Below are 26,017 nucleotides of genomic sequence, written 5' to 3' on the forward strand. Positions count from 1 at the left end.
TGTTTTAAACGTGTCAGCTCGTGTAAACGTGTCACTCTGCTGAAGGTACGCAAACCAAGAAACAAAGACTAGTTTCTGTTTCTGTTCTAATAAGACAAAAGTAAATTATAATATTATACAGTTCATGTACAGTGAGTGGAATCTTTCTATTTCTATAATATAAATAATAATAAGTGATTATTATTGTGGGATTATTTGTGGGAACATTTGGGAGGAAAATTAACGTTTAGAGGATTTCTGTTTTTACAGAGTTTATTTGAACGTGTTTTATGAGCTGCAGTTACAGACACGTGTGTGTGAAGCTATCGATATACAGGACACACACACACACACACACACACACACACACTGCTGCTTTTCCCTTCACGATTTTTTTTTACATTCACGTTTTTTGCATCGATATTTTAACTTCTTTAATTATTTAATTACTCACAGATTTTATCGTCGTTAATTATTTCTTAAATCATGACGTCAGAGAAATCGTTGTTTTATTTTATTTTACGCAGAAAGAAAAGTTGTATCGTCCCGGACACTTTGAGGCCTCAGAGGAGATTCTGACATGAACACAGAACGGTTTTAATTTCTTTGGCTGTTTAAGGCTTCTTAACGTTTTAAGAAATATTTTTGTTTTATCGTCATTAGAAGGAATCAGAGGCTGATAATAAACCGGTGTAGAAATATTCTAAACCCACAAACTGACACTAAAAGCAGTAAAAACAAAACATGTCAAACATATAAAACATATAAAAGAGAGACTTCAGCGGAAGTCTGATGAATAAAAAGCTTAAATAAAAAGTGAACGCAACATTTAAATATTTACTTTTATTTTTTCCAAAAGAAAAACACAAAAACTCATTTAAATATTTCAGAACAAGATGATACTCATGATGAAGACAAAAATAAAAAGGCGTCTGTTTAAAGTTTTTGTGAGAAGAGTTTAAAACATATTTACAACTTTCCTTTAAAGCAGATTCACCAGATGTCCACCGCTGCACACACCGGCTGCTGTCACGTGCCTCTGTTACCTGAGAAAACTCGAGTTCAAGTCCTGCTCGCTCTCTATTCGTTGGTCGCAGTGCTGATGTGTTTGTTCGGCTCCACGGCGTCCCGCTGAGTCCTTAGTTTCTGGTACTCCTGGTGTAAACTGAGGAAGTGCGGGGACGCTGCGGGGTGGAAGAGCGCGGGGGACGCGTAGGCCACGCTGGAGGTGAGAGAGGGGGAGTAAGCAGTACATTGAGCCGGGGAGAAGGCTTCGATGCCGGGCTGCGCCTGGAGGAACGCCTTGGCAGTGAGCGCGCTGCGGGAGAAGAAGCTGGAGAGAGCCGGCAGGATGCTGCTGACAGGTGGGATGGTGGCGGGGCCGCACGGGGAGGGCGCGTGGTGATGGAGGTAGGGATAAATCTCCAGGCTGGGCAGCTGGAGCCCGTAGGCGCCGTGCGGGAAGCCGTGCAGTCCGCTGGGCTCCAGGTGCTGCTCCTTCAGGGGGTCGAATCGGAAATGCTGCCGCTTGAAGCGCTTTCTGCGCCGCAGAAAACTCCCGTTCTCAAACATGTCCGAGGAGTTCGGGTCCAGGGTCCAGTAGTTGCCCTTGCCGGGGTTCCCGGGCTCTCTGGGCATCTTTACAAAGCAGTCATTCAGCGACAGATTGTGCCGGATAGAGTTCTGCCAGGCGGGGAACTTCTCCCGGTAATAAGCGAAGCGGTGGCTGATAAAGTCACAGATCTCGCTGAGGGTGAGCCGTTTCTTCGGACTCTGCAGGATGGCCATCGTTATCAGAGCGATGTAAGAGTACGGAGGCTTCACCGACGCAGGACCTTTGCTCTTAGCCGGAGCACACGGCGCTGCGGGGCTGTAGGTGTCCCTCTCTGGACTCCGGCTGCTGGAAGTCTGGTCCTGCTCGCTCCGGGAATCATCCAAAGGTAGGAGCTGCTCCTCTCCGCTGTCTCTGAGTCCTTCCCCTACGACGTCGATAACAATATCCTCCATGATGTCCAAACCCAATGTCATAGTAGAAGTCCGCGGGTGAAGCCAACACCACCTGCCAACAGGTGGGGGAGTGACAGCCCTGCTCTGAAACGCGTTCAACAGATTTTTACGCACGACTCATCTCCATTCACAAAAAGGTGAAAACCCAAACACAATCCTCCTGCTGTGTTTGAGGAAGCACAAAGTCAAAACCACAAAACATCCACACTTTTGTCCTGATTTTGGTGCCTTTACGCACAAAACGGCGGTCAGGAGGCGATCGTGCGTAAAGCATAAAAGTGTGTGCGTCCTCCGAGATGTCCAGCATCATCTGTAATCTCTGTTGCGTTCCTGCGGGTCCGGTGGATGTGATGTCACGACGAAGCATCAGGAAGAGGATCCTGACCAATGAGAACGACGCAAAGGGTACCGAGGAGGCCCAGACACCAGCCTCCCGGTGCGCTCTCATCACCAGCGCGTCAGTGCCAAGACGACGCGGACATTTCAGATCCATTCAGAAAAAAAAACACCGTCACGAGCAGGACAACAGAAGACCTTTTTTTATGGGACAACTCATTTATTCCGGATGTTGATTTCAGAGTGTTTTTAAAAAGTTAATAAAGGTAGATAAAATAAAGAGAGATAATAAAGGTTTAGTTGTTTTTATATGTAAGAAAATGTGATTTTACTTTCTGTAAACGGACCCTGAACTATAGATTTATACATATATATTTTTTAATCCTGATTTCTAATTAAATAAATAAATTGATAAATAAATAAATGAAGTAATAAAGCTTCTGAATGTTCTTCGCCCTTTAAGTCAGACCTTAAAGTAAGACGTGAAAATAAACAAGAAGTTTGGATAAAATCCCAAATTTTATATCAACTAAAAACAACAAGAAAGAGAAACAAAGCGACAAACAACTTAATGATCGAATATTATAACAAAAGGAGCAGAAATATTAACTTAAATGTCCGTGCACGCGCACAGACACTTTGGGGACATCAGACCATCCTGAGTTTAAACACTGAGGGGGGAAATCCCCCAAACACCTCTCTACGTGAGGCAGGGACTTAAGCCTTAATCCCGCGCGGAGGCTTCTGCAGCCGCTCTTTACGCACACTTGACGCACAATTACACGTTTTCAGACGTTCAACAGAGGATAAAACTGCAATGACTGATTTTGTGCTGCTGCTGAAAATAATAATTTGTTGCCTGCATGCGAGGGGGGCTGCTTTTCATAAACTCAAGTGTGCCTTTTTTTTTCTCCTACACGTACAGAAGTCAGAGCCCGGCTGAGGTGAGATTTCTATAAATACGAGCATGTGTGAAAAGGAGAAGAAATAATATTTGATGTGTATAACCTGAGATCTGAGCGTCAGAAATCCACACCCTCTGTTCTCCTGACAAAATCCGCCGTAACCCCGTCAGATTATCTTCTTTAATAATGGGCAGCTGAAGGCAGAGTGGTAATATTGGGATGAAAGTAATAGATTTTCACTTGCGCAGACATAAAAGAGAAGCGAGGAGAGGAGGGCGCTTTTGGTATTGTTGGGAGGCCTCTGGTTGTTTGTGTTTAATGATGGAGCCCTTTGTTGGGGATTCCCACATTTCCTGCCTCTAATCGTATTGATACCTCGGGGCAGAGGGGGACCGGGTCCGGACTGGGTGGGCTATATGGTACCAGCAAAGCTGCAGATGATTTTCCAAATTCATCACGCATGTCTTCAGATTGGAAACAGGCCCGCGCGCGTTGTGTGGTTCCAATAAGGCGAGAGCAGGAGCGTCAAATCTCTCCAAAAGCAGAAGGTATGGCACTGAGGCTTTACATCTGACAAAAAAACCCAGCAGGGCGCGTGAGGGCGCGTCATTTCAGGGGACAAACACCTCAGAGGGACGGTGGTGGACAAGACATTTTCAGAGCACACGTGCAGCTGAGTGCTTCCTGATGTTACACTTACAGAAACAGCCTCACATTTTTATTTCTGGTAATTTTGTAAGACCTCCACCATAAAAGCTACGCAACATTAAATTTGGGGCCCAGTGTGAGCGGATTTTTCAGCGTGTCTTTGCAACAAAAAAAAAAGAGGCGAAATGTGGAAACAACAAGGCCCTCTTTACCCTGAAGACGCATTACGCACACGCACATTTTAACAAAAACAAATGTGCTATCTCACAAACAAAAACGGCCATTGTACAGATCGTTTTGTTCTGTAACTCAGATGAATAACAGGGAGAGGGCTGTCGGTGTAAAAACATCATTTGGCAGGAACCAAACAGGCCTGCGGGATCTCCTGGATCATTCTGGATAAATGAACCTCCATCCGTGCGGGTCAGAATCAGGGGTTACAGATGAAGCTGTTACGGGCTACTTCAGTTGAAATGTTTTCTTATCTCAGTGAAAAAAAAGTGAAGCCTGTTCGCATGATTCAGAGAGAACGCAGCGTGTTTTTCATTGGGAGCGGCTGAGACAGCTTCAAAGAGCTGAGGATGTTTTCACATAATCTCTCATCTTGATTCCCTTAAAATCTTGGCAACGCAGTGGACAATAATATAACGTGTAATTTAAGGTATCATGAATCATAACTGCTTGAAACAAAGTACGTAGAGGTGCTGCTGAGCCAAACACACGTCTTAACACACACACACACACACACACACACACACACACACACACACACACACACACACACAGATATCATGTTGGGGAGAATAGGCTTCTTGTGTAAATTTCACGAGCTGAACTGGTCATTAACACAGTATTTATGAGCTGACAAACGGCTCCATAACATAAAGTAAGTGATGCAACCTGTTCTCTGCATCCCATAATCTCATTGTTCTGTTGTCTGTAACTACTTTCCTCCCGTCATTGTGTTGTATGGAGTTATTTATGAGAAATGACACAAGTGTTAGAAGTCCCATCAATCACAGGACGGCGCCGCTCTGACTCTGTGGCGACATCTGGTGGTTGAAAAGTGAAACACGCGTACGGCTAACGGCTAACAATACTCTAAATCTACTTCTGTAAGCGGTGATAAAATATGAAAAAACACCTTTCAGTATAACGAAAAAAGTAAATATACATCCTAGGAAATAACCAGCACCACTTAAAAACTTTGATGACAGGACAGGAGTTGCTGCAGGACTGTTTGGCTAATTAGCCTAGCTTCAGTAGTTTTAGCTAGATACATGAAACTGTACATATTTTGGTTGTCAGACCTGATGTTGAGGTTATAAAATACTAAAACACCTTTAAATGGAAAAAAACAGCCCATGAAATAATCAACTCCTTTTTAAAAGAGAACATTATAACATGACAGGACAGTAATTATGTGAAGGCTGTCAGGATATAATGGCCTGGCTTCATTAGTTTAAGCTAGCTGTAGCTAGCTATTATATTAGCTTAGGTACATTATGCTAGCTGTACTGTGTATTTTACACAGCGTCAGACCTGAAGTTCATGTCTATCTTCACACATTTGTGTTGTGTAGTCACTGTTGATCCTACATAGCTGTATTTTAAATAACAGTGAAGGTGAATTTGGTGAAATAATATTAATAATATCAGTTTTTTACTCAGTATTAGCATCATCATGGGTGCAGTGAGGTGTTATTTAAATAAGCTAAATCTAAAAACAACAGTGTGATGTCTTGGCTTGGATTTTTTTAATGTTTTAAAATTTTAGATGGAATTAAAGGGGGGAAAGAATAAAGGCTATAATTAAGCATGAATCAGTATGGCTAGCAGTTTAGCCAAATTTAGGCTCATTTTATCTTTAGGCCTTTGGCCCTAAAAAAATCAACATTTCTGAGTTGGAACCATTGGCTGTGGTTTAACTTACAAACACAGCCTACTGGATCTCCTTTACAATGACGCAATGATTTATGATCAGATGATTTAATTAAAGTGAATTTTATGAAGAAACTGTAGTCAATGTTTGTCTGATTTAACTTCTGCTGTTCAGCCTTGGTAACTTCACAGTTTGAGACTGTAGAGCTACAGAGTCCATCAGCAACCCTTGACAGTTAAACAATTCTCAAGATCAAACAATACTTCATCAATTCAACCTATAAAGATGTTGACATTCTGAGTGATATACTGATATTTCTTTGGATACAATCTGGGATTAAACAGCCACCACTGTGTTTAAGGCCACAGAAACAGCAGGAAGTATATCACACAAGTTTCTTTAACGATGTCATTGCACTATAATTTAAAATGTGATAAAAACTAAAGTACAGAGTGCTCAGAGCTCATTTAAATGAACACCCGTCTCATGTAAGTGATGGTTTTTACAGCTTTAGAAAAACTTGAAGCGTTTGTTGACTTGTCCAGCAGAGGGAGCTCTTACCTCAACAATAACGATTTTTCTGGCCTTCAAATAAACTTTTAATTACATCCATGTCTAAGCTTTTGTAACTGGCAGTAGTTGTTTCGAAAGACACTACATCTTGGCGTGTTTAGGATGAATTTTTTTGGGTTTTGTAGTGACATGATGCTGACAGGTGAAGTGAATTTAGGACACAGGTGCACACTACACTGTAGTCAGATTGCATCAGCACTCTTTTGACCTCCCTGACCATTTTTCTGTCTGCTTTGACACTTAAACAACAACATGCTAAATGTTATCTGATCACAGGGAAGAAATTTCCAACCTTATTCTCAGTTTGGACTGACAGCAGCGGTTTGTATGCAGTGTCGTGTCGGCCTCGAAGCTGCTGTCAGATGGAGCCTGAGGATGGAAGGAATGCATGTTGTGTTTTGTAGCTCGGCACATACCACGTTGAGTAACTGTGAGGGGTCAGGGCGCTGGCTGGAGTCACTGTGTAGGGAAGAAAGAAAGATATCAAACCACAGAGTGTAATGAGAAGTTACAGGAGATGGAGACTTATTTGATTAGAGGTTGATGGAAGATAATTAGATGACGATTTTACACCGACTAAAATGCAGCGAAACAGGGGTTTATGTGACCCCCTTTCACTTCCTGTTTTTTTCATCCTGCAGCATCAGATAAGATGCTTATCTTGCATTGCCATTGTTTTGACTGGCATTGCTTTGACAGCATGTTACAGCCTGTGCAAAAGGGACACAGAGGCCTTCCAGAGAAAAATACTAATCTAATGCGCCAAATCAGAAAGAAAAGTTCTCATTACAAACTCACCGGTGGACAGCAATCCGCCGCGACTGGCATTTAAACCAAAGTTTATATTCCAAATTTAAAATAATCAGATAAATAAGATATAATCAAAACAATGCTGCCGTCCTGTAGCATCAGATAGGATACTCATCTCCAGCGTCATCATCTTGACTGGCATTGCTTTGACAGCATGTTAGAGCTTGTGCAAAAAGGGACAGACTGGCCTTCCAAAGAAATGCATTTAGAAACAACAGGGTTTGGTTTGCTGGGTTCTGTGTCATAATTACGGCGCCTGACAAGGGCGAACACGCTGATATGGCCTAAGAGATTTTCAGAGTGTTTTGAGGCACATACCAGATCTTAAACACACACCAAGGACATCAAGGGCTGCATACATTATTTCACGAGGCCTGGATGTGCGAAATCTCAGAGGTCAGTGTGATACATTAAAAACTGTAAAATGATCTGCTTTGACCAAAAGTTACAGGGCACAATTTTCGAAACAATTAAAAAAATATACCTAAAAATGCTTTCGTATTAGAGCTCGAATTATGAATCTTTTATTTTACATGTTGAGCAAGTTATTCACACGTACTCTCCGTCTTCACAGGGAGGTGCAACATATGTCGGAGCTGCTGGTGTGACATAAAAGGACCACACTAAATTATTTCCTGACATCTGAAGCAAGTGGTTCAGTCACATGCCACGAGCCCCTCCTGCTCTGCCGTGAGTAGAGAGGGCCCACGCAGCAACTGGTCCCAGGACACCCCAGGTTCACGACCCCCGGGGTGCTCTGGTGTGTTTTTAGAGATCAGGCTGGTACATGTATGTAGGACCTCGTGTTTTTACAGAATGGGCCTCTTTATAATCCGTCAACACCCCTCTGAGGGAGAGAGGCACATGTGCACACGTATGAAGCGCAAGCCTTTCGATAAAATCTAATCATGGAGTCTTTAGGCTATGTATTCTCAATATTCAAACAGTGGCCATTTTCCCCTCAACGTCTCAGGGTGGGAAGCTAAAATGCTAATATAATGTACTAATGTGTCCCACCAACTGTTAGCCAATGTTAGATGGCAGCTAATGTTAGCTTTCAACCACCTCCTAGCTTACATTATGTTAGCAAGGAATTTACACCTTTCATATTGTATCCTGTAACTTTTCCAAAGCCACTCCCTAGCTAACGTAATATTAGCTAGTAAGTGGTTGAATGCTAACATTAGCTATATTCTGACTGGGTTAGCATAGTTTGAACTTTAGTTGAGTATAATTTAGAAAGGGCAATTTTGATTGAGAATGAAGTATGACAGGTATAATTACACACTGATGTTGTACGTAAATATCCATTAACGCAGCTAGCAACTGGGACTAACTAGCTAACTGCTACTTTGGCTAGCTCACCGGAAGTTACACTGATTATTTCCACAGTAGCACCCCAAAGAATAAGGTGGATGTGGAGGATTTTTTTTCAAATTTGATGCTTTTATCATCAAAATGAACCCCCAACGATCTCACACTGACATAAAAAAGCACACCCAAACTAATGTACTATTTGTGTTTTAGGTCTGTGCCGCAGGATATGTGTAATTGCCGACAGATACACACTTCCCGTTCTGCCAACTGCTCCCGACACCTTCAGCTGTGACACATTCCAGGGGTGATTCCCGCTGGACAAGTTCAACGCTGACAGAAACATTCCTCCTGTGACATGCCATCAGGAAGCCCACCTGGTCGCTCTTTCAGCTTCCACATGTGTTTTGTTCCAAACTGTGCTGCCATCCCCTGACCTTTCTGACATGCCTGCACGACGGTGGCACAGGCGGTGAAACACAGGTGGACAGAGGATGGATTTAGAGACAGGATAGTTTGTTTCATGTGTGGTGGAAATTTTCCCCACTCTTCTGTTTTTCACAACAAGCATGTATTTTTTTGTTGGAATTAGACATTTGGAGACTCTATTTTTCTTTGGAAATACAGGATAACAGGAGGGAGCTTGTGCAGTTTTTCATTCTCTGGTAAATTCAAGTAAACTGTACCCAAGTATCAGTGACTGAAGGAAAGGCACATTACATGGATGATTTAGGATTTAACTCATGGCTTCAGATTTGTTTTGAGCATCTTGTTCATGTAAGATTCCTCACCTCGATTCAAAAGACATTTAGCTGTCCAAGACAAAATTCCTTACAGGGACAATAAAGTGTACTGTATTGTGTGGTATGACATGGTATGTTACGGTATTGTATCATGTGTTGTATCATATCATATTGTATCGTATCGTATCGTAACGTATCATATGGTATGGTATGGTATGGTGTGGTATCGTAACGTAAAATATCGTATTGTATCATATTGTATCGTTTTGTATCGCATCGTATGGTATCGTATCTTATTGTATCGTAACATATCGTATCGGAACGTATCATATCGTATTGTATGGTATGGTATGGTATTGTATCGTTTCGTATCGTATCGTATCGTATGATAACGCATCATATCGTATCGTATCTTATTGTATCGTAACATATTGTATCGTAACATATCGTATCGTATCGTATGGTAACGTATCATATCGTATCGTATCTTATTGTATCGTAACATATTGTATCGTAACATATCGTATCGTATCGTAACGTATCATAATGTATTGTATCATATGGTATGGTATCGTATGGTATCGCATTGTATCGCATTATATCGTATTGTATCGTTTTGTATGGTATCGTATTGTATCGTATCGTAACGTATCGTATCTTATTGTATCGTAACATATTGTATCGTAACATATCGTATTGTATCGTATCATATCTTATTGTATTGTATCGTAACATGAAAAGTAAAAGAAAAACTGCGCTTGGTGTATCCCTTGTTTATGTTATTTTATCAAAATGATTAGCTTGTTGTCGTCCGGATGGCCCGTGTTTTCTCCTCATGTGAGGGAGCTACTTAACATCCGGTTGAAATTTCTGTTGCGAAGGAAGGTAAAGCTTTAAACCGTTTTATCTTTGGACTGCAAAGCCATGCACCGTTATTATTATTCTCTGCCTGCCTCAGCTAATTATACTGTCCTGCTCTTATCACTAAAAGTATGTCCAGTTTACGATCTAACATCTCCCTGAATCAATGTGAGGCAGTATTTTACTGCCTTTCTTCCACTATACAACTTCACCATCTCACTTTAAATGTCATTGTTTTTTTATCTTCTGAGCGTGCAACTTCGGGGAAATCATCTCTGACAGAGGAAAACTGAGCTCTGCAAATAGCACAGGAACTTTTACCACAGGTGACCGAAGCAGTGTGTCTGCCAGCAGACATTTGATATGTGGTTACAGTGGTTACTTTGTGTCACAGTAATGATGATGGGTATCTCTGCTGAATGACCCACAGCAGCTTCCCTCTCTGTTTCCTGGGGATGACTGTCGTATGATGGGAAATCCAGGTCACCTGCCCGCTCTGCCCCCTGGGAAAACCTGAATGTAAGCATGAAATCACTCACGTAGCCACATAAACACACACAGCTATCTATTGGCAGCCATAACTACAGGACTCATGAGGGTTTTAGGGGCTGTAAACATGTGATAGCTGACAAGGGCAAACATGCTGCTTGGACCAAAGATTTTCACTTTATTTAGTGTTTTTGTCTCATCATACCTCCTCCTATATGCCTCTATGTCTATCCTATGTTTGTGCACTCAGTAATAAAGGGTATACATAAAACATGCAAAGTGATGAGTTGATAATTAGACTGCAAAACGATGGCCCCCGCTGGAGGGGACTGTCTCTGAGAGCTTGGTCAAAAGTACAACTCCACTTTAAATAACTGTTTAGCTTCAAAAAACAACAACTTTCATTTTGGTGGAACTGGATCACACGAAATGTAGAAATGTTTTTTGCTTAATTAACCGCCCCTGTGAAGTGTAGCTGCTGTTAGCTAGTTAGCTCAGTTAGCCATGCAGCGAACGATGCTACTAGCCATCTGGAGAGTGTTCAACTTCAAACTAGCAGATTGGACTGTCAGGAGGTTGAAGTGGTAAGGTTCGGGGTCGGGGGAGGACAGGGAGTAGCTCTAACTTTCAAGAAGCCACAAGATTTAAAGCGAGCCGAGCTCTGACATCAGGGAAGACAAAGAGGCTGTGTTCGTACTACATACTACATGCTAATTACTACATGCTACATGCTATATACTGCATACTGTGTTCGGCGGTAGTATGTAGTATGGAGGATCTTTTCATTTAGCAGTATGCTACGCCAGGCGGAAGTAAACAATAACTGCTGCTTCTTTAGCTATAGCGCCCCCTTCTGCTGGAATGCTGCTGCTGTCTGTCACTTCATCTGCCGTTGTGACGTTCCAGCGCTCTGCATTGTGTGATACAGTAGGCAAGGTAGACCGGTCCGATGCATACTGGAGAGTTTCTCCGAGTCAGTACGACATCCGGGTATTTTTGGCCTGCTGCACATTTAGCTTTTGTTAGCATACTGTATACTACGTTTAGGCCAAATAAGTTCGTACTGCTGGTATCGTACGTCATTTCAAACACAGCAACAAACAGGATCAGAGAGGAGCGAGAGTGATGTCGGGGATGGGGACATGCGCTCCCCTTAGCGGGTGTTCGTTGGGGTCAGTTGCAGATGCCAAGACCCAAACCAGGCACCAACACTACATCGCTACTGCATTTCCCATCGTCATACTAACCTCCACTGGTCTCGTCCTGAATACTCATCCTCCCAGCAGTGGAAATCTCCTTTTAAAGTGACTTTCTCTGTAAATACATTTCACCAAAATCCAGTTCCACGTAGCGCCCCCTGCAGGTCTGGAGCACTGTGGAGCTTGTTCCTGTTGCATTTGTTTTCTGGGCTTTATGTTGTGTTGACTCTGCATCGTTTATGTACAGGTTTTTACATGCTTTTGTTTTGGTTCTCTGCAGGACATTTAGGTTTTTGTATTTGTTGTGGATTACTGTCATAGTTTTGGATTTTGCAGCCGGCTTCTTCTAATGAAATCTTTGTTCTCGTTGGCCACCATACAAACTCCTAAAACCAGTTAGTGTATCCACCTGTCATTCTGAAAGTGCGATCTCAATAAGTTACTGTAACAAAGGGCATTCAGGTTCTGACAAGCCCTGCATGTTGCCATAATGACTTAACATTGTTTTCAGATACCGCGGGAACATTTACAACCGCCTCCAGCTGGAGGGAAACAGATTTATGAGCAGCTATGACAGCTTATTGACTGTTGGCTTTAGAGAAGGAATGCCTTTTATTTGTGCGTGTGGGAAAAATGGTGAACTTGGCTGTGGAAATGACCAAAGATATGCCAATTATGAAGAGAGCGTTTCACAAAGGCTCCGGTGTCCAAACTTCTTGTTGCCTGTCCAAATGTCTGATGAGCCAAGAACAGCAAGAATGAAAGGAGAGAGCGCTTATCAGTCGAGTCTCTAAAAAAAAACCATCTGGCAGTTACACAGATATCAATTTTTTTAAGGATCAAATCTTTATTGCTTTTGGCTTCGTTTGACAGTTTCACACCAGAAGAATTCATGAAGGGGGGGTGACGTGCAATGACAGGAGAGTCAAATATAGATATTAAATTAACATTCTGCACTACTCATCACAAATTTGGAATCGTCTGGTACAAAAGCTTCTTCCTGTGCAGCTATTTGGCTCAGAGGATTAATCCTTAAGGGAGCAGAAAAAAGGCCCTAAAAGGACGGACAGTCCTGCTGAGTGTGATGACATTTACTCTATCACCACTCACACGTCTTTGTGCTCAAATTCCTGTAAAACTAATGCCAATCTCACCAGCCTCAGCTTACTTTGTTGTTTGCTAAGTTGATAAGCATGTTAGCATTAGCATTTAGCTTAAAACACCGCTGTACAACCTCCCAATCCTGCTGTTTTGGCTGTAAACTTTAGTCTTGTTAACCTGCACCTACAGCTTAGTCAACACTTTGATTTAAAATTAGACTTTTCTTATCTAGATGTCTTTAGACCAGGACTTTTGTTTTTATGGCGAGACATGGCGAAAAATCAAAGTTTGCCTTCCCGCCACAGACACACCGTTCGACATAAACTCAAGGATTTCCCCATGAAGCTCAATCAAGGTCGTAACTCTTTTCTGATCAAATCTGATGTAGATAAGTTAAACCAGCAAGGAGTAAAACCTCTTAGTATTAAAACATGAAGCTGAAGCTATGACTGTTTATCAGTATTTGCATATGGATGTCTTCAGGCCCGGGCTGTCATAATACACGTGAAGTTTTTGTCAGATTGGGGCATGTGCAGCGGAGTTACAACCCACTTCCTGTTTTGTGGCAAACATGCAAGTTTGAGGGCTCGCCACGGTCACACGGCTCGAGAATTTTACAAGAAGTGAAACAGTTTTCATCGTAAAGGTTTATTTGAGCTGCACACCAAGTTTGAGGTGGATTGGACGAACGGTTTGGGAGAAGTCAGTCAGAGTATGACCCCTGGAAATGACCAATTTTTGAGTCTTTGAGTCCTAAAACAAAAGTCCACCATCTTTAACTCTATGTGAGCTTTAATATTGAAACCGTTAAATTCACAAATATCCTCAAAGCAGAGACGCTTTTATGTGTGATTGGTGTTTGATTGTGTTTGTCTCTTAAGTGCTCTGCAGGCTTTCACGAACACGTCTCTGCTCCAACCTTTTAATCCTTTCAGAAAGGGGATTGAATCTTGCCCCATATTCACGTACCTCCTTCACCCCGTACCGCCGCACACGTGTTCACAGCACAATGAAGACATTGAACGGAGGGATCATCTGCACTCCTGGTTCCCATAAATCTTCCTCGTGGATCAGAGGAGAATTCCCGCACACACGCACGACTAGGACTCAAACACTGAAGTCATTCTGACCTCATGACGTCTTTGAGCCCTGGAAAAAAAGAACATGTTCGTGTTAACAGTTGGTTCAAATATTTAAAAGAGAGATGTCAGACAGGACCTGAGCTGAAATAAATCATCTTAAAGGAGATGATGATGCACAAAATGTGTGAAGCTGTCCGGCCTGTTCAAATCAATCCGAGACACACACACACACACACACACACACACACACACACACACACAACCAAAGAAAATCTGCGCCGCGAGCCTCCTGCCCTCGCTGTGCTTGGCAGAAAAGCCTCAATCACACGATACTAAAATCCCTCACACGCCGCAGCAGCTACATGGGATCTGCATCTTTCTGCTAAATTCTTTCTTTTGTGCGACTGGAGCTTTTCAAAAAGCAAGAATGTCTCTTTTCCGTCTGTTTAAGCCCCGGACTTTACGAGAACAGTCATGTGAAAGGGAAGTAAAACAGACCACAAGTTCAAATAAACCAAATGTGTCTGAAGTCTGACGGGACATATATCACTTCTGTCAAAGCTGAGTTTTTATCAGGGACATGTAAGAGATGATTTAATCCCAGTGGTCTTTTTAAAGGTTCCACGCTCTGTCTTCGCTTTCTTTTGAAGGACATTTTGTTAATGTGGGACAAATTTAACCACTCTAGTTGGCAGGAATGTGTGTAAGTAAAAGTAGAAATGTTCCGACATTTTCCGGGTGGGCTCCATGTGTGAACGTTTTCCCCCTGAACTCTTTCCTGCCAGCCTCTGAGTAGAGTCCGCAAGAAGTCGGGGTGAGCCGATGTGTGAACGCAGCAGGTATAAGTCAGAAACATTCACCACCTGCAACCGTGCGTAGTGATGATCATGTGACCGGTGTGAGACCAGAAGAGCGACAGATAGCAGGACGAGTAAAAACATCATGAAGGCGAAGGATCGCTTACAGGACGAGAACAGCAAAGACGTCTGCAAACTAGAGGGAAGAAGAGATTCAGGAGCTTCTGGCTGTGACGGCCGATGCTGAAATTGTTTGGTAGTTGCGGGGACCACAGCGTACTTTTCATCATTTCCTGCCTCATGATAACCTCCCGCTGTGAGGGAAATGTGTTAAAGGGCAACTCTAGAAAAGGCAGAGGCAAACTGTCTTGAAATTTTCTGAAAATTGTGACGAGTGCATGTGTGAAAAGGGCTTAAGTATGTGTGTGTCTGTACCATAGACTTTATAAAAAGATGGACGACATGACAGCTCCCTAAAAGTGAAGCCAAACCCTCTCTATCGCCCCCTGTTGACTGGCTGCAGTATAGCTCATAAAGCCCGCCTCCTCCATGTTAACAGATGGGACATGAGTCAAACTATAAAATCAAAATACACGCCCGATACATTTTTCTCAAACATGGTTTCTGTCATTATAGTTAGTTATTATCATGCTGATTTATTTTTAGTTAGTTATTTAATGCTGTCAAAATGATGATTGACAGCTCTGTTGACAAATTCGGCTCCTGCAGCCGATCAGTTCCAGGTGAGCAGAGCGGAGGACGATCTGCAAGTGGAACTGAACTAAAACAATCACTACAGTCACTGAAGTTTCCATACCTGTGTTAACCTGTGTCCAACGTTAACCTCAGACCAACACAGAGAAGCTGTTCTGCTGTTAAACACGCCTGTGTGCGGGATCCTTGCTGTTCTTTCAGTAAGTTAAGTGTGTGTTTGGGTTAGCGGAAGTGGCTACGGGGCGCCACCTGCCGATCTCTACTGCGCAGTCTCTGGCTCCAAATGACGTCACCATCGCAAGATGGCAGCGCCTATCACAGGGGCTATTCTGGCATCAATTTCGTACAACAGATTGAGACACGTTGTCCATCTATATATACAGTCATTGGTCTGTACATTGACACATATCTAGCTTTCAGGAGGGATCATACCAGAACTCCCTTATGAAGAGTATCCGAGTGCAGTACTTTTAACTTTTGTCTCCTTAACCTTCCTTTGCTGCCTCCTGACAGGAACTAGAGATGAAAACAAGCTTTAAGTTATATCTGTAACAATAAATGGATTGTGCACACTCCCTGCTAAATAAACAACGTAACAAAATAAAAAGCGAATGTAGCTAGCGAGCTCTCTGCTAACACGCTAAGCAGTCATATGAGCATTATTAGGACAAACACTTCTTGGCCTTCTTTGTTAAAGTCTTGGTCCGACATACTGACTCACTAATCGCTGTGTTTCTGTTGGTATGAAAGGAATTTGCTGCTTAAATGTTGTGAAAGCTTGAGTGACCAGCTTTTTAACTGTGTATAAATGTGTGTTTGTAGAGCACAAATCCTCGTATCTAGATATAACAATAAAAGTATGTGTTTTCAGGGTGTACTGTTCATGCTGCTGTGTGTCATTGTGTACAGTATATACTCCATATGTGACTGAGGTGGCTGTGATTAGAGGGTGGCACTGCAGTGTTCCCCCTCGGGACAGTTAACCCTGTTATTTCCCCCTCGTCAGCCCGTGCCTTCAATAGGGAGGGTGGGTCTGTGACCTCCCTCCCACGCACGACCACGGGAGAGGGAGGCGCCCGCTCCACACGTCCCTCCTTAAGTGTTTGTAATAAGACAGGGTGGGTTCACAGGTCTCCCCTCAGGCCTCCGCAGCCCCCAGCAGAACTCCACAGTGAATTGAAGGCCTTGGCTCTCAGGCTGGAGCCTCCACTCCTCCTCACTGTGACACAGTTAACACTGTTAATCACTGTCTTCAGGCTCCGCTAATGGAAGCCATCAAGAGGGATGAACCAGTGACACTGAGGCAGGGTCGACCTTTTGGCCAAGCTGGAACCTCCAGAGCTGAGAAAAGAAGCCAAAACAGAAGTGCCAAAAACTGCAGTTCCTCGAGTGGCCACTAGAGGCTGGCTCCAAAAGTGAGTCAATCCCCATTAGGCCCCATGTTAAGCATATTAGCAGAATAAAACATGTTTACAACAAATTGTTTTGGTCTTTGTAGCTGAATTCTTTATTCTTTATAACCTCACACAAATTAACTTTTATGTTAATCACCCACTCAAGTTATATCAAAGCTAAAAGCTACGTTTGTCACCTCAGCTAATTCAGTCACTTATCTCTGTTGCTGTTTGTGTTGTTGTTGTCTTTTGAGGATATATTCATGTAAATATCAGACAAGTATTATGGCTTACTGTGTGCTTTATTGTACTAACAGGTAAACCAAGAAGTCTATGCATCAATTTCTTTCAGCGAGGGAAATTCTAGCTTTTTTTTATTGATATGTTAGCATAATTAGCAGGTGTCTGTGATTCCACACGCTTGCTAAGCCTCTTTCGTCAGCTACCACAACAAATAGTATCTACATCTGTGGGAAACACAAGGGTAAGCTAACTCATTAGCCAGCTATGGAATTAGCCACAGGCACAGACTTTATTGCTTTGATAACTTGGCGCTTGCTAACCCCCTCGCTCCTCTCCAGCGCAACCCTCTCGTCCAAATATGGTCTCTTCTGGCTCAGAAAACCAAAAGGCAGTTGACGAACCAATGGGTGACGTCACAGCAGCTGCGTCCACCATTTATACAGTTTATGGTTTTGGCTAACTTCCCTTTAACTTTCCAAACTGCGGCAGATAAATTAAAGCAATAGTAGGGAGCAAGTGGTGACACAAGAAATGTGTCTTTGAGAGCTTTCTTTGCTGCTCCTACGCTCTTCTTTTCTTCCTCTGCCTCTTTTTCCCGCTGTCTCTCCCTCCTACAGCATCCAGAAACCCCGGGAGGAAGGCAGCAACGTAAAACAAACAGCCCAGAGCCGTGTTTAGCCGGGGGCCGCCCTGTGAAGTCAGGGAACCTTGTGATGGAGAAGGAAAAACAAAAACAGTAAAAACGCAGATGGGGGGACTCTGCTGTGCTACAATTTTGAGGTTTGGGTTTGTTGGACTTTAAAGAGAGTTTGAACAATACCGGACTGCAGAGAGACTGTGCTCAATAGCAACAGAATGACTGGCAAACAACTGCTGTCTACACCTGGAGGTCTGATGCTTCCAGAAAGAAGAAGTTTCTGAGTGTCTCTGATTTTAAAGCAACATTAAGAGTCTTTTGGTAGGCAGTTTATCAGCGTGGACTCAGACTGAAAAACACATGTGGTAGAACTTGAGTCAGAAATTGAGTCAGCTATGGTGACATTCAACACTGAGTCAAACACACAGCCCACAATAAGTCCAAACATTCCTGCCACAGAGGTTCCCAGGCTCCCACTGCTACACTAAACTGTAACACATCACAGGATACACCACTAAAAACACTTTAAAAAACACAACTCCCACTTGGCACTAAACAAGCTGAAGTGTAAAATGAGGCGACACAAAACATAATTCTTTTGCTTGAATAAAATGTTAGTGTCAAGTGTTGATGGCCTAAATGAAGCCTGCAGTTTATCATTTCTGGTGCATCTCATGCAGACACACTGACTGTGCTTAACTGGGTCTTTTGTTGTCACGTACACGGAAACACACACACACACACACACTACATAGCATTCAGGGGTCCATGAAATCAAAGACAAAGAAATGAAAAAAAAAAGGGATGTCACACGTGTATGATAGAAAACAAGAGCGGGTGTCAAACTTGCACGCTTCAGCCGCAAACCACAGAGATGGCATGCTGCCTGCCTTTTAATATGAAAATTGTGGTTGAAAGCTGATATATGACTGAAGCATAAACAGTAATCTGGGTCAAACCTCCCTTCGAGCTGCTCGTGCCCTACAGTTTCCGCAAGTTAGCCCAGAAAACAAGGGCATTTAAACTGTGCTTTAATGTCGCTTTCATTCTTATGAGGCAGGTCTGGGTGCTTCGGGCCCACCTCGGGGACACATAGGGCCTGTTAACATCACAAAAGAGATGATGGGATCAAAATACAGAAAGAAACAAAGAGAGCTATAAGAGAAGAGATTTCATGTTTTGACGCCCCTAAGTCCAACGCTCTGCTTCTTGTTCTTTGTGTGCTCGTCGTTTCCCTTTAAACAGAGGCCCCAGTGATCTCTGAGGCTTTGACCGAGCATTAATAAAGCACTGTTTATTTTACAATGTAATCCCCATATTTACTAAACCCAGGAGCGAGGGAGTACTTTCTCTCCTGTCTTGTTCTAAGACGTGTGATTAACCGCGACATAACACAGAAGAAGTGATAGTGAGAACCCAGAGGCCCTGCATCCGAGGAGAAACACGACTTGTTTGCAGTCGTCTGACTTATCTTATCAGGGATCACATACTGTGTTTAGTATCTCCAGCGAAAAATGCAGAGGATAGGTTAACAGTATAAAGGGGGACACTAAAGTCCTGCATGCTCATACCTGTCAACTTTACTGTGAGCTAAATAAATACTAGCCAAAAAAAGTGTGGCTAGCTTAAAGTAACAGCTGAGATAGTTTTAGAATGGATTAGGTGAAATAGTTGGCTTAAAATAATGAATAGTTATCTTATGAATACATTAAATGTTGCCTAGTTAGCTAAAATAATGGCTAAATAGTTGAACCAGTTAGCTAAAAATAATCAATACACTGTTAAAATAATGGATAAGCAGTTGAAATGGTTAGCTTAAAATATGAAACAGCTAGGATAGTTAGCTTAAAAATTAATAAACATTGAGTATAGTTAGCTAATAAATGCAATAAAAGTTGATATAGCCTAGTTAGCAAAAAATAATAAATGGCTATATAGTTGAAACACATAGACATAAGTTTAGGTAAACTAGCTAAAAGTTATGGTTGAACAATTAAAAAAGTTACATAAAAATAACCAATAATCAGGTGAAATGGTTAAACATATGCTGTTGAAATGGCTAGGATAGCTAGTTCGCTAAAGTTAGTTAGCAGTTAGTTTAGTTAGCTTATAAATGCTGTAAAAGTAAGAGTAGCCTAGTTATCTAAAACAGATGAACGAGTTAGCAAAAAAAGATCCATAAACAGTTGACATGGTTAACTCAAATGTAACAGATTAATTTGTCTAAGTAAGCTAGCTAAAGACAGAAAACAGTTACATAAAAATAACCAAACAGTTGAGATAGTTAGCTAAAGAAATGAATAAGCTCAGTTTACCTAGCCTATAAATGCATTAAAAGTTAAAGTAGCCTGGTTTGCTAAAGAATAATGGCTAGATAGATGAACTGATTAGATAAAAATACTCCAACAGTTGACATAGTTGACTTAAATAATGGAATGCAGTTGAGATAAATAGCTTAAATTACTATTTAACAAATGAGAAAGATAGCTAAAACACTAAAAGCTAAAAGCTTCTGTCACTCCTATCAGTATGAACGCAAACTCGACCAAGTTAAATACAATGAAAAATACAGTAAGACAATCTAAATAACATTAGTTTAAGTTGATTTAACTGAACATACAGTTAGCTAAAAATGACGAATACACTGATGAAATAATTTTGGTAAGTTAGCTTGAAATAACGGCTTAGCAGTTAAAACAGTTAGCCAAAGATAATCAAAAACAGTTGACAGCCTACTTGGAAAAAAATTATGAATTAACTGATTTCTGTTAGCTAATAAATTCTTTAAAAGTTAAAATAGCCTGTTTAGCTAAAAATTAAGCCCAAATAGTTGAACCAGTTAGCTAAATACCACAATACACAGTTAACATGGTTAGCTAAAACTTATCAAATTAAAAAGCCTTTCAATATCAGCTTCTCAAAACTACACAGCCAATAAAGGGCATTTAATACTGATGTCATATTGTAACTGTAAAGTTAGTGAGGGTTTTTTCATGATAACAGTGGTAGGAGACAAATGTGGGACAGATACATCTGTTAAAAAAGAAATGACCTGATTGTGGCCCTGAGGTGTGACACCACTATCAGCTGACCTGACACCCACAGCTCACCACGGGCCTTAGCAGAGTTTGCATAGAGTGTGTATCTGTGTTCATGCATATCTTTCCATAGGAGAAGTCTATGCCCTAACAAGGACAGGGGTAAAGACGTGATGACATTTTTCCTACAGAGGTCATGGGATAATTTAAGATAAGGAAAACACACATTTTTAACCCTGTGATATGTAAATAGTGTAATTGAGAGCTGCCGCTGATCTCTTTGGATAAGGGTCACTTTAGGAAAAAAACTTTTTGGGTCATTGATACAGGCTGGAGAGATTATATGTTGTTGGTGGGTGCATGCATGACTGGTTAATAAGATAAGTGATGAGGGATCACTGAGGTCTCAGATACCAGAGGTGAACAAGGAGACTTTTTTAATTTGTCTATTGAAACAGGAAATACAGACATTTCTACAGGAAGTAAACAGTCACTTAAAGACAGAAAAGAGAGTCTTCGTGTTTTTCCTCAGACTTGGCCCTCAGCCTATCCAAACACCCCCGTCTGTGCCTTAAACTGACCTCTGCAACCCTTCCATTAACCCTCAGACGTCACACAAGGCCACAGCTGCATCCAAAATCTGAGGAAAAGAGTGTGCAAAGGCTAGAGGTGGAGGATGCCAGCTGATGAGGGGGAATGTGTTCCCAATTTAGATACTTGGGAGGATCTTTATGTCCACTTGTTACCGGCTGAGGAATGACTCCTGCCTCAGAGTGCAGCTTTTCTACCGCCGATGCCCTTTTTTTTCTTCCAGGGGTGGAGGGAAACACGAGGGTTGGATGGAGTTAATAACTACAGCTGGGAGGTCAGCTTTCCTCTGGGACAATGCGAGGATATGAGTGCTTGATGACAAGTTGTGATAAGGGGCTCAGTGTGTGTATGTGTGTGTTGGGGGAAAAGGGTACAAGGGCAGGCAATCTTTCTTTCACTTCTGTTTCTGGAGACGAATGCCGCAGTCTTTATGTCGCTTCTGTTTCTATTTTAAACAACTTTAAAAGCAAATTTTAGCTCCTTATTGCAGAAGTATACACAAATGGATTCATCAGCAAAAAAGGAAATTTTGAATCAGTGATATTGCAACATAATTTACTAATATAAAATGTGAATAATAGAGGACCCAGCACGGAACCTTGTGGGACACCATTTTTCATATTTAAAAGCTGATCTGCTGATAAAACGCTCATATTAGCATGTTTATGTTTATATAAATATAAATATATATGGCACTATACGTCAAAGTTTAATCCAGAAGTCAGTCTGTATGATGTGGATAATTAAGTTACAATGAAACTGTAGAGACACTGTTACACATATTTCTGTCTCAGGTTTGTGGTTACTGGACCTAGTTTATGTTTGTATGTTGCTAATATGATTTAAGATTATAATCAGTTATGTTGGTGAGGATTGTGGGATGATATAATATTGTTAGCTAGGAAGATGCTTATTGCTAACATTAGCGATTGTCTTTTGGGTTGTGAAATAGGGCTTGACGTCCCGATGAATTTTCACTACTGATTGCCTTTTTAGTTGCCGATCAATCAGGAAGCAGTAAAACGATAACAAGGACCTACTGCGGACAAACTCAGGCTGCTGTCGGCCTTTTGACCTTTGGGGTTGAGACAATTGGCAGTCACAAAAATAATACAAAGACACAGCTGAAGTTGAAGAAATAAACAGTTCCCGCTTTTGTTGAACTTGTATTCGTTGTGGCTCTCTCACATTGAAAGAAGGAAGATAGAAAAGATGGATAATGCATGTAAGACCTCCAATAAATAACTGGATAGATGTGCCAACTTGCCTACATTAATTGGATGGGGTGCCTAGGGATGTATTGTGTACTTATTAAAGTCCAGTCTTGTGCAATGTGGAATCTTGGGTTTGTTGGGGAGGGGTTGTACTCTTCAAATGTCTAGTTTCGGGTGGGTATGGGTTTACAGGGTGCTCTTTTAATGTCTAGTCTTGTGTGTGATCTTGCGTTTGTTTGGGGGGGTGGGGAATGTATTTTGTAGTCTTTAAATATCTAGTCTTCTTTTAATGTACATGTATTCTTACGACTTTATTATCTTACTTACCTGCCCAGGGACTACAGGCAGAAAATAGCAATTTGCAAAAAACCCGGTGCAGTAGATATTTCCTTTTCCCTGTTTTAGCCATCTCTTGAAACTAAGGAATGACCAAATGAATATAAGGCTAAGAGCTTTTATTTTGGATACAGGAAACTTATTCTTTTTCTGTAAGTGTTGAGTTCTTATTTATCCATTGTTGTCCCCAATTTAGTAGCACCCTGTTCAGAGACAAGAGGATCAAGCTTGTCCTATTGCTTGTTGGAGTTTGACTGCGTCATATGAATGAAATGAAAGCCAGATTCCCGGTCAGCCTGTCATTGTCAGAAACTGAAAATAAACCTGTTTGCTGATTGTTTGTGAGCTCTTTAAGGACTCTCCTTGCTCCTGCTTGACCTCAGGCCACTGTTTACACGCCGCACTTACAAACTTTGTGATTCACATTTCTGGGAATTCCTCAGGAAGTTCTGCGTATTGCTGCCACCATCGTGATTCAATATGACAATCCCTATCTGATCTGTGGGGACAGTGAGTTTTTTTTCAGTGTGTACCTGCCCTGTTTCCTGTGCAATCGGAGGAAATGAAGAGGGCTCATCAGTGCTCAGCGAGGCCATGTGTTTCCTGAAGTGCTTTGAGCAAACGCACATCCTTCTGCTGGCATTTTATCTGCTCCCTGAGCCCACATCAAGGCCTTGGACTGTCCTCCGAACAATGGGCTCGGGAATCCCACTCTCCGCTCTAAGAGAAATCAGGCAGTAATTTAGATAGCTGCATCTGTCTGTCTAGACACACAAGGCATGTCAGGGGGTATCACTTGTTGAAACAATGCAGGGTTAATTGCTATTCGAGTGACTCTGGGCAAAACGACAAACACAGAGCAGAGGCAGGAATGTTAACATTGTTTAAAGAGGAATCCGTGATTTAACCTCTGATTGCTGCTGTTTGCTCTCTGCGTTGTCTGAGATCTGTAACCAGTTGTCTTTAAAGAAGGTGAAAGAAAAGAGAAACAGAAAGAGCCCCACTATTCTGGCAGCCATGAGGGGATTTTTGGGATCAGATTTATCAGCAGAAACATCTCCCAGGTCAAGAAACACCCACGCCATTCCAGTCCCTTCACAACACAACTAGTAAATAATGACTTCCTGTTAAAATGCAGACCAAGTCGGTTACCACTTCCTTTTGTTTCCCTTCTCGTCTTTCATCTGGAGTTGTAAGAATCCCAGTGGAAAATGTTCGCGATCCCGAGCCGAGCAGCATTTTGTGGTCATAATTTGTTGAACCGAAACAGCAGAAGGGCCGGAAAAGACGGCGTGGGTGGAGAAGGTTAAAACTGGTTCCTCCATGAAGGTTATTTTTGAGTTGTGTTGTGCATGGTGGGTAATTTAAGGTCCACTGCTTTACTGTAATGTTCTGCAAAGTGAGAACCCTTGTGTGGTTAACCACCCATTACCGGCTGCTGATAGAGACACAAACCAGTCGCTAGGAGAGTAAAGAAGTCTGGCCTTTTGGTGAAAGTTAACAATGCTCACTTAGATGCATAAGAAGAGAAACCAAGAATTCTTACATGATTAATCTGGTTTGACGGACATGCAAATATTTTCAAAATAAAGCAACCAGTTTTGGGTTCTTCGTATGCAAGAAAAGAAACAACAGGAAATTTACTAACCAGCCCGTTAAATCACACATCCACAGAGCTTTGTAGCCTGTTCTTTAATTAGTTACATGCCTGCTTTTTATTTCTTTTTCAAGTTAACAATACATTAAGACGTCCATCCATCATCCACATGCTATAAATAGTCCTGGAGGAGGACCAGATTTCCTGCTGTGATGCAACTTGTTGTCCAGATGTGGACGGCTCTTCAAAAACAGCGACTGAAAACAGTGAAGTCATGGGAAAACAAACAATCACACCCACCTCGTGGAGCGCGGCGTTGCTCAACATGTCTGTTTCTTCAGGAGAGAGGCATGCGGGGCCAGGAAAACTCCACAAGTGGCCTCAACGCTGGAATTCTCCCACACAATGAAAACAGACATTAAGTCTCCCGCTGTGGAAATGACAGAGAGTGAGACAGACATGTGAACAAGCTTTTTAATTTCTGTAGTATTTACACTTTGGCCGTCGTTGGCACTCTCAAACACACTTACAGAATCGCACGACCCGTACGATGTTTTTCTAGTTCAATTAACAGATGCAAAAAATGTGGCCTACAGATGTGAACAATAGAATTTAGCAAACAAGCAAACAACAACAAAAATGCAGTATTTTGGGACGTAATACTTTTTTACACACTAACTGTTCAGTTTACTAAACAGAGTACAGTTACTGCCATGTACAGGAAATGTGTTTTCATGGGAAAAATCTCAAACATGCTCAGAGGAAATATTTATAATGGGAGAAATAACAGGAAACTTTGACTTGGTAAAAGCTGCATGTTCAGTGACCCCTTCACACTGAGATTCATCCATTTTTCCTTTACTTATCTGGGGTCGGGTCGAGGTGGCAGCAGGCTAAGCAAGTTAGCTAAGACGAACATTTTCTTTCTACTCCCGGGGGATCCCGAGGCGTTCCCAGGCCAGGTGGGATATATAATTCCTCCACTGGGCTCTGGGTCTACCCTGGGGTCTCCTCCTAGTTGGATGTGCCTGGAAAACCTCCACAGGGAGGCCCCCCAGGGAGGCATCCTAATCAGATGTCTGAAATCAACCTCAACTGCTCCTTTCAATGTGAAGGAGTAGCGGCTCTACTCCGAGCTCCCTCCGGATGTCTGAGCTCTTCACCCTATCTTTAAGGCTGAGCCCAGACACCCTGTGGAGGAAACTCATTTCGGTTGTTTGTTGCTACCCAAAGCTCATGACCACAGGTGAGGGTTGGAATGTAGATCGATTAGTAAATTGAGAGCCTTACTGGCTTACTGGAGGTCACAGCTTCATCAGGAAAGTGTGTTTTGTGTATTTTTAAGTTATAATATGGTCTTATCTAGCACAAGATACAGGAACTCATATGTAACAAGGTCACAGTAGGGTCTTAGAAAATATATGCAACACCTTGTGTTTCTGTTGCTCACGACTTACATGCTGCAGTGGAAAATTATTCACACATTTATAGGCATGAGTGAAAACACAAGTGAGAACACAACTGCAAG

The 26,017-nt window shown here is 42.1% G+C and overlaps 1 protein-coding gene across 1 annotated transcript; it reads right to left on the reverse strand.

Annotated features, from left to right (window-relative positions):
- Positions 1-887: 887 nt before the first annotated feature.
- On the reverse strand, positions 888-2,226 carry foxd7 (forkhead box D7). The gene has a single exon (XM_069676300.1). The coding sequence runs from the start codon at positions 2,005-2,007 to the stop codon at positions 1,060-1,062; it is 948 nt and encodes a 315-aa protein (XP_069532401.1). The 5' UTR covers positions 2,008-2,226; the 3' UTR covers positions 888-1,059.
- Positions 2,227-26,017: the final 23,791 nt, after the last annotated feature.

Source organism: Semicossyphus pulcher, unplaced genomic scaffold (genome assembly GCF_022749685.1).
Source record: "Semicossyphus pulcher isolate SPU_LCO1_2020_fin unplaced genomic scaffold, fSemPul1.0.p SCAF_25, whole genome shotgun sequence".
Lineage (NCBI taxonomy): Eukaryota > Metazoa > Chordata > Actinopteri > Labriformes > Labridae > Semicossyphus > Semicossyphus pulcher.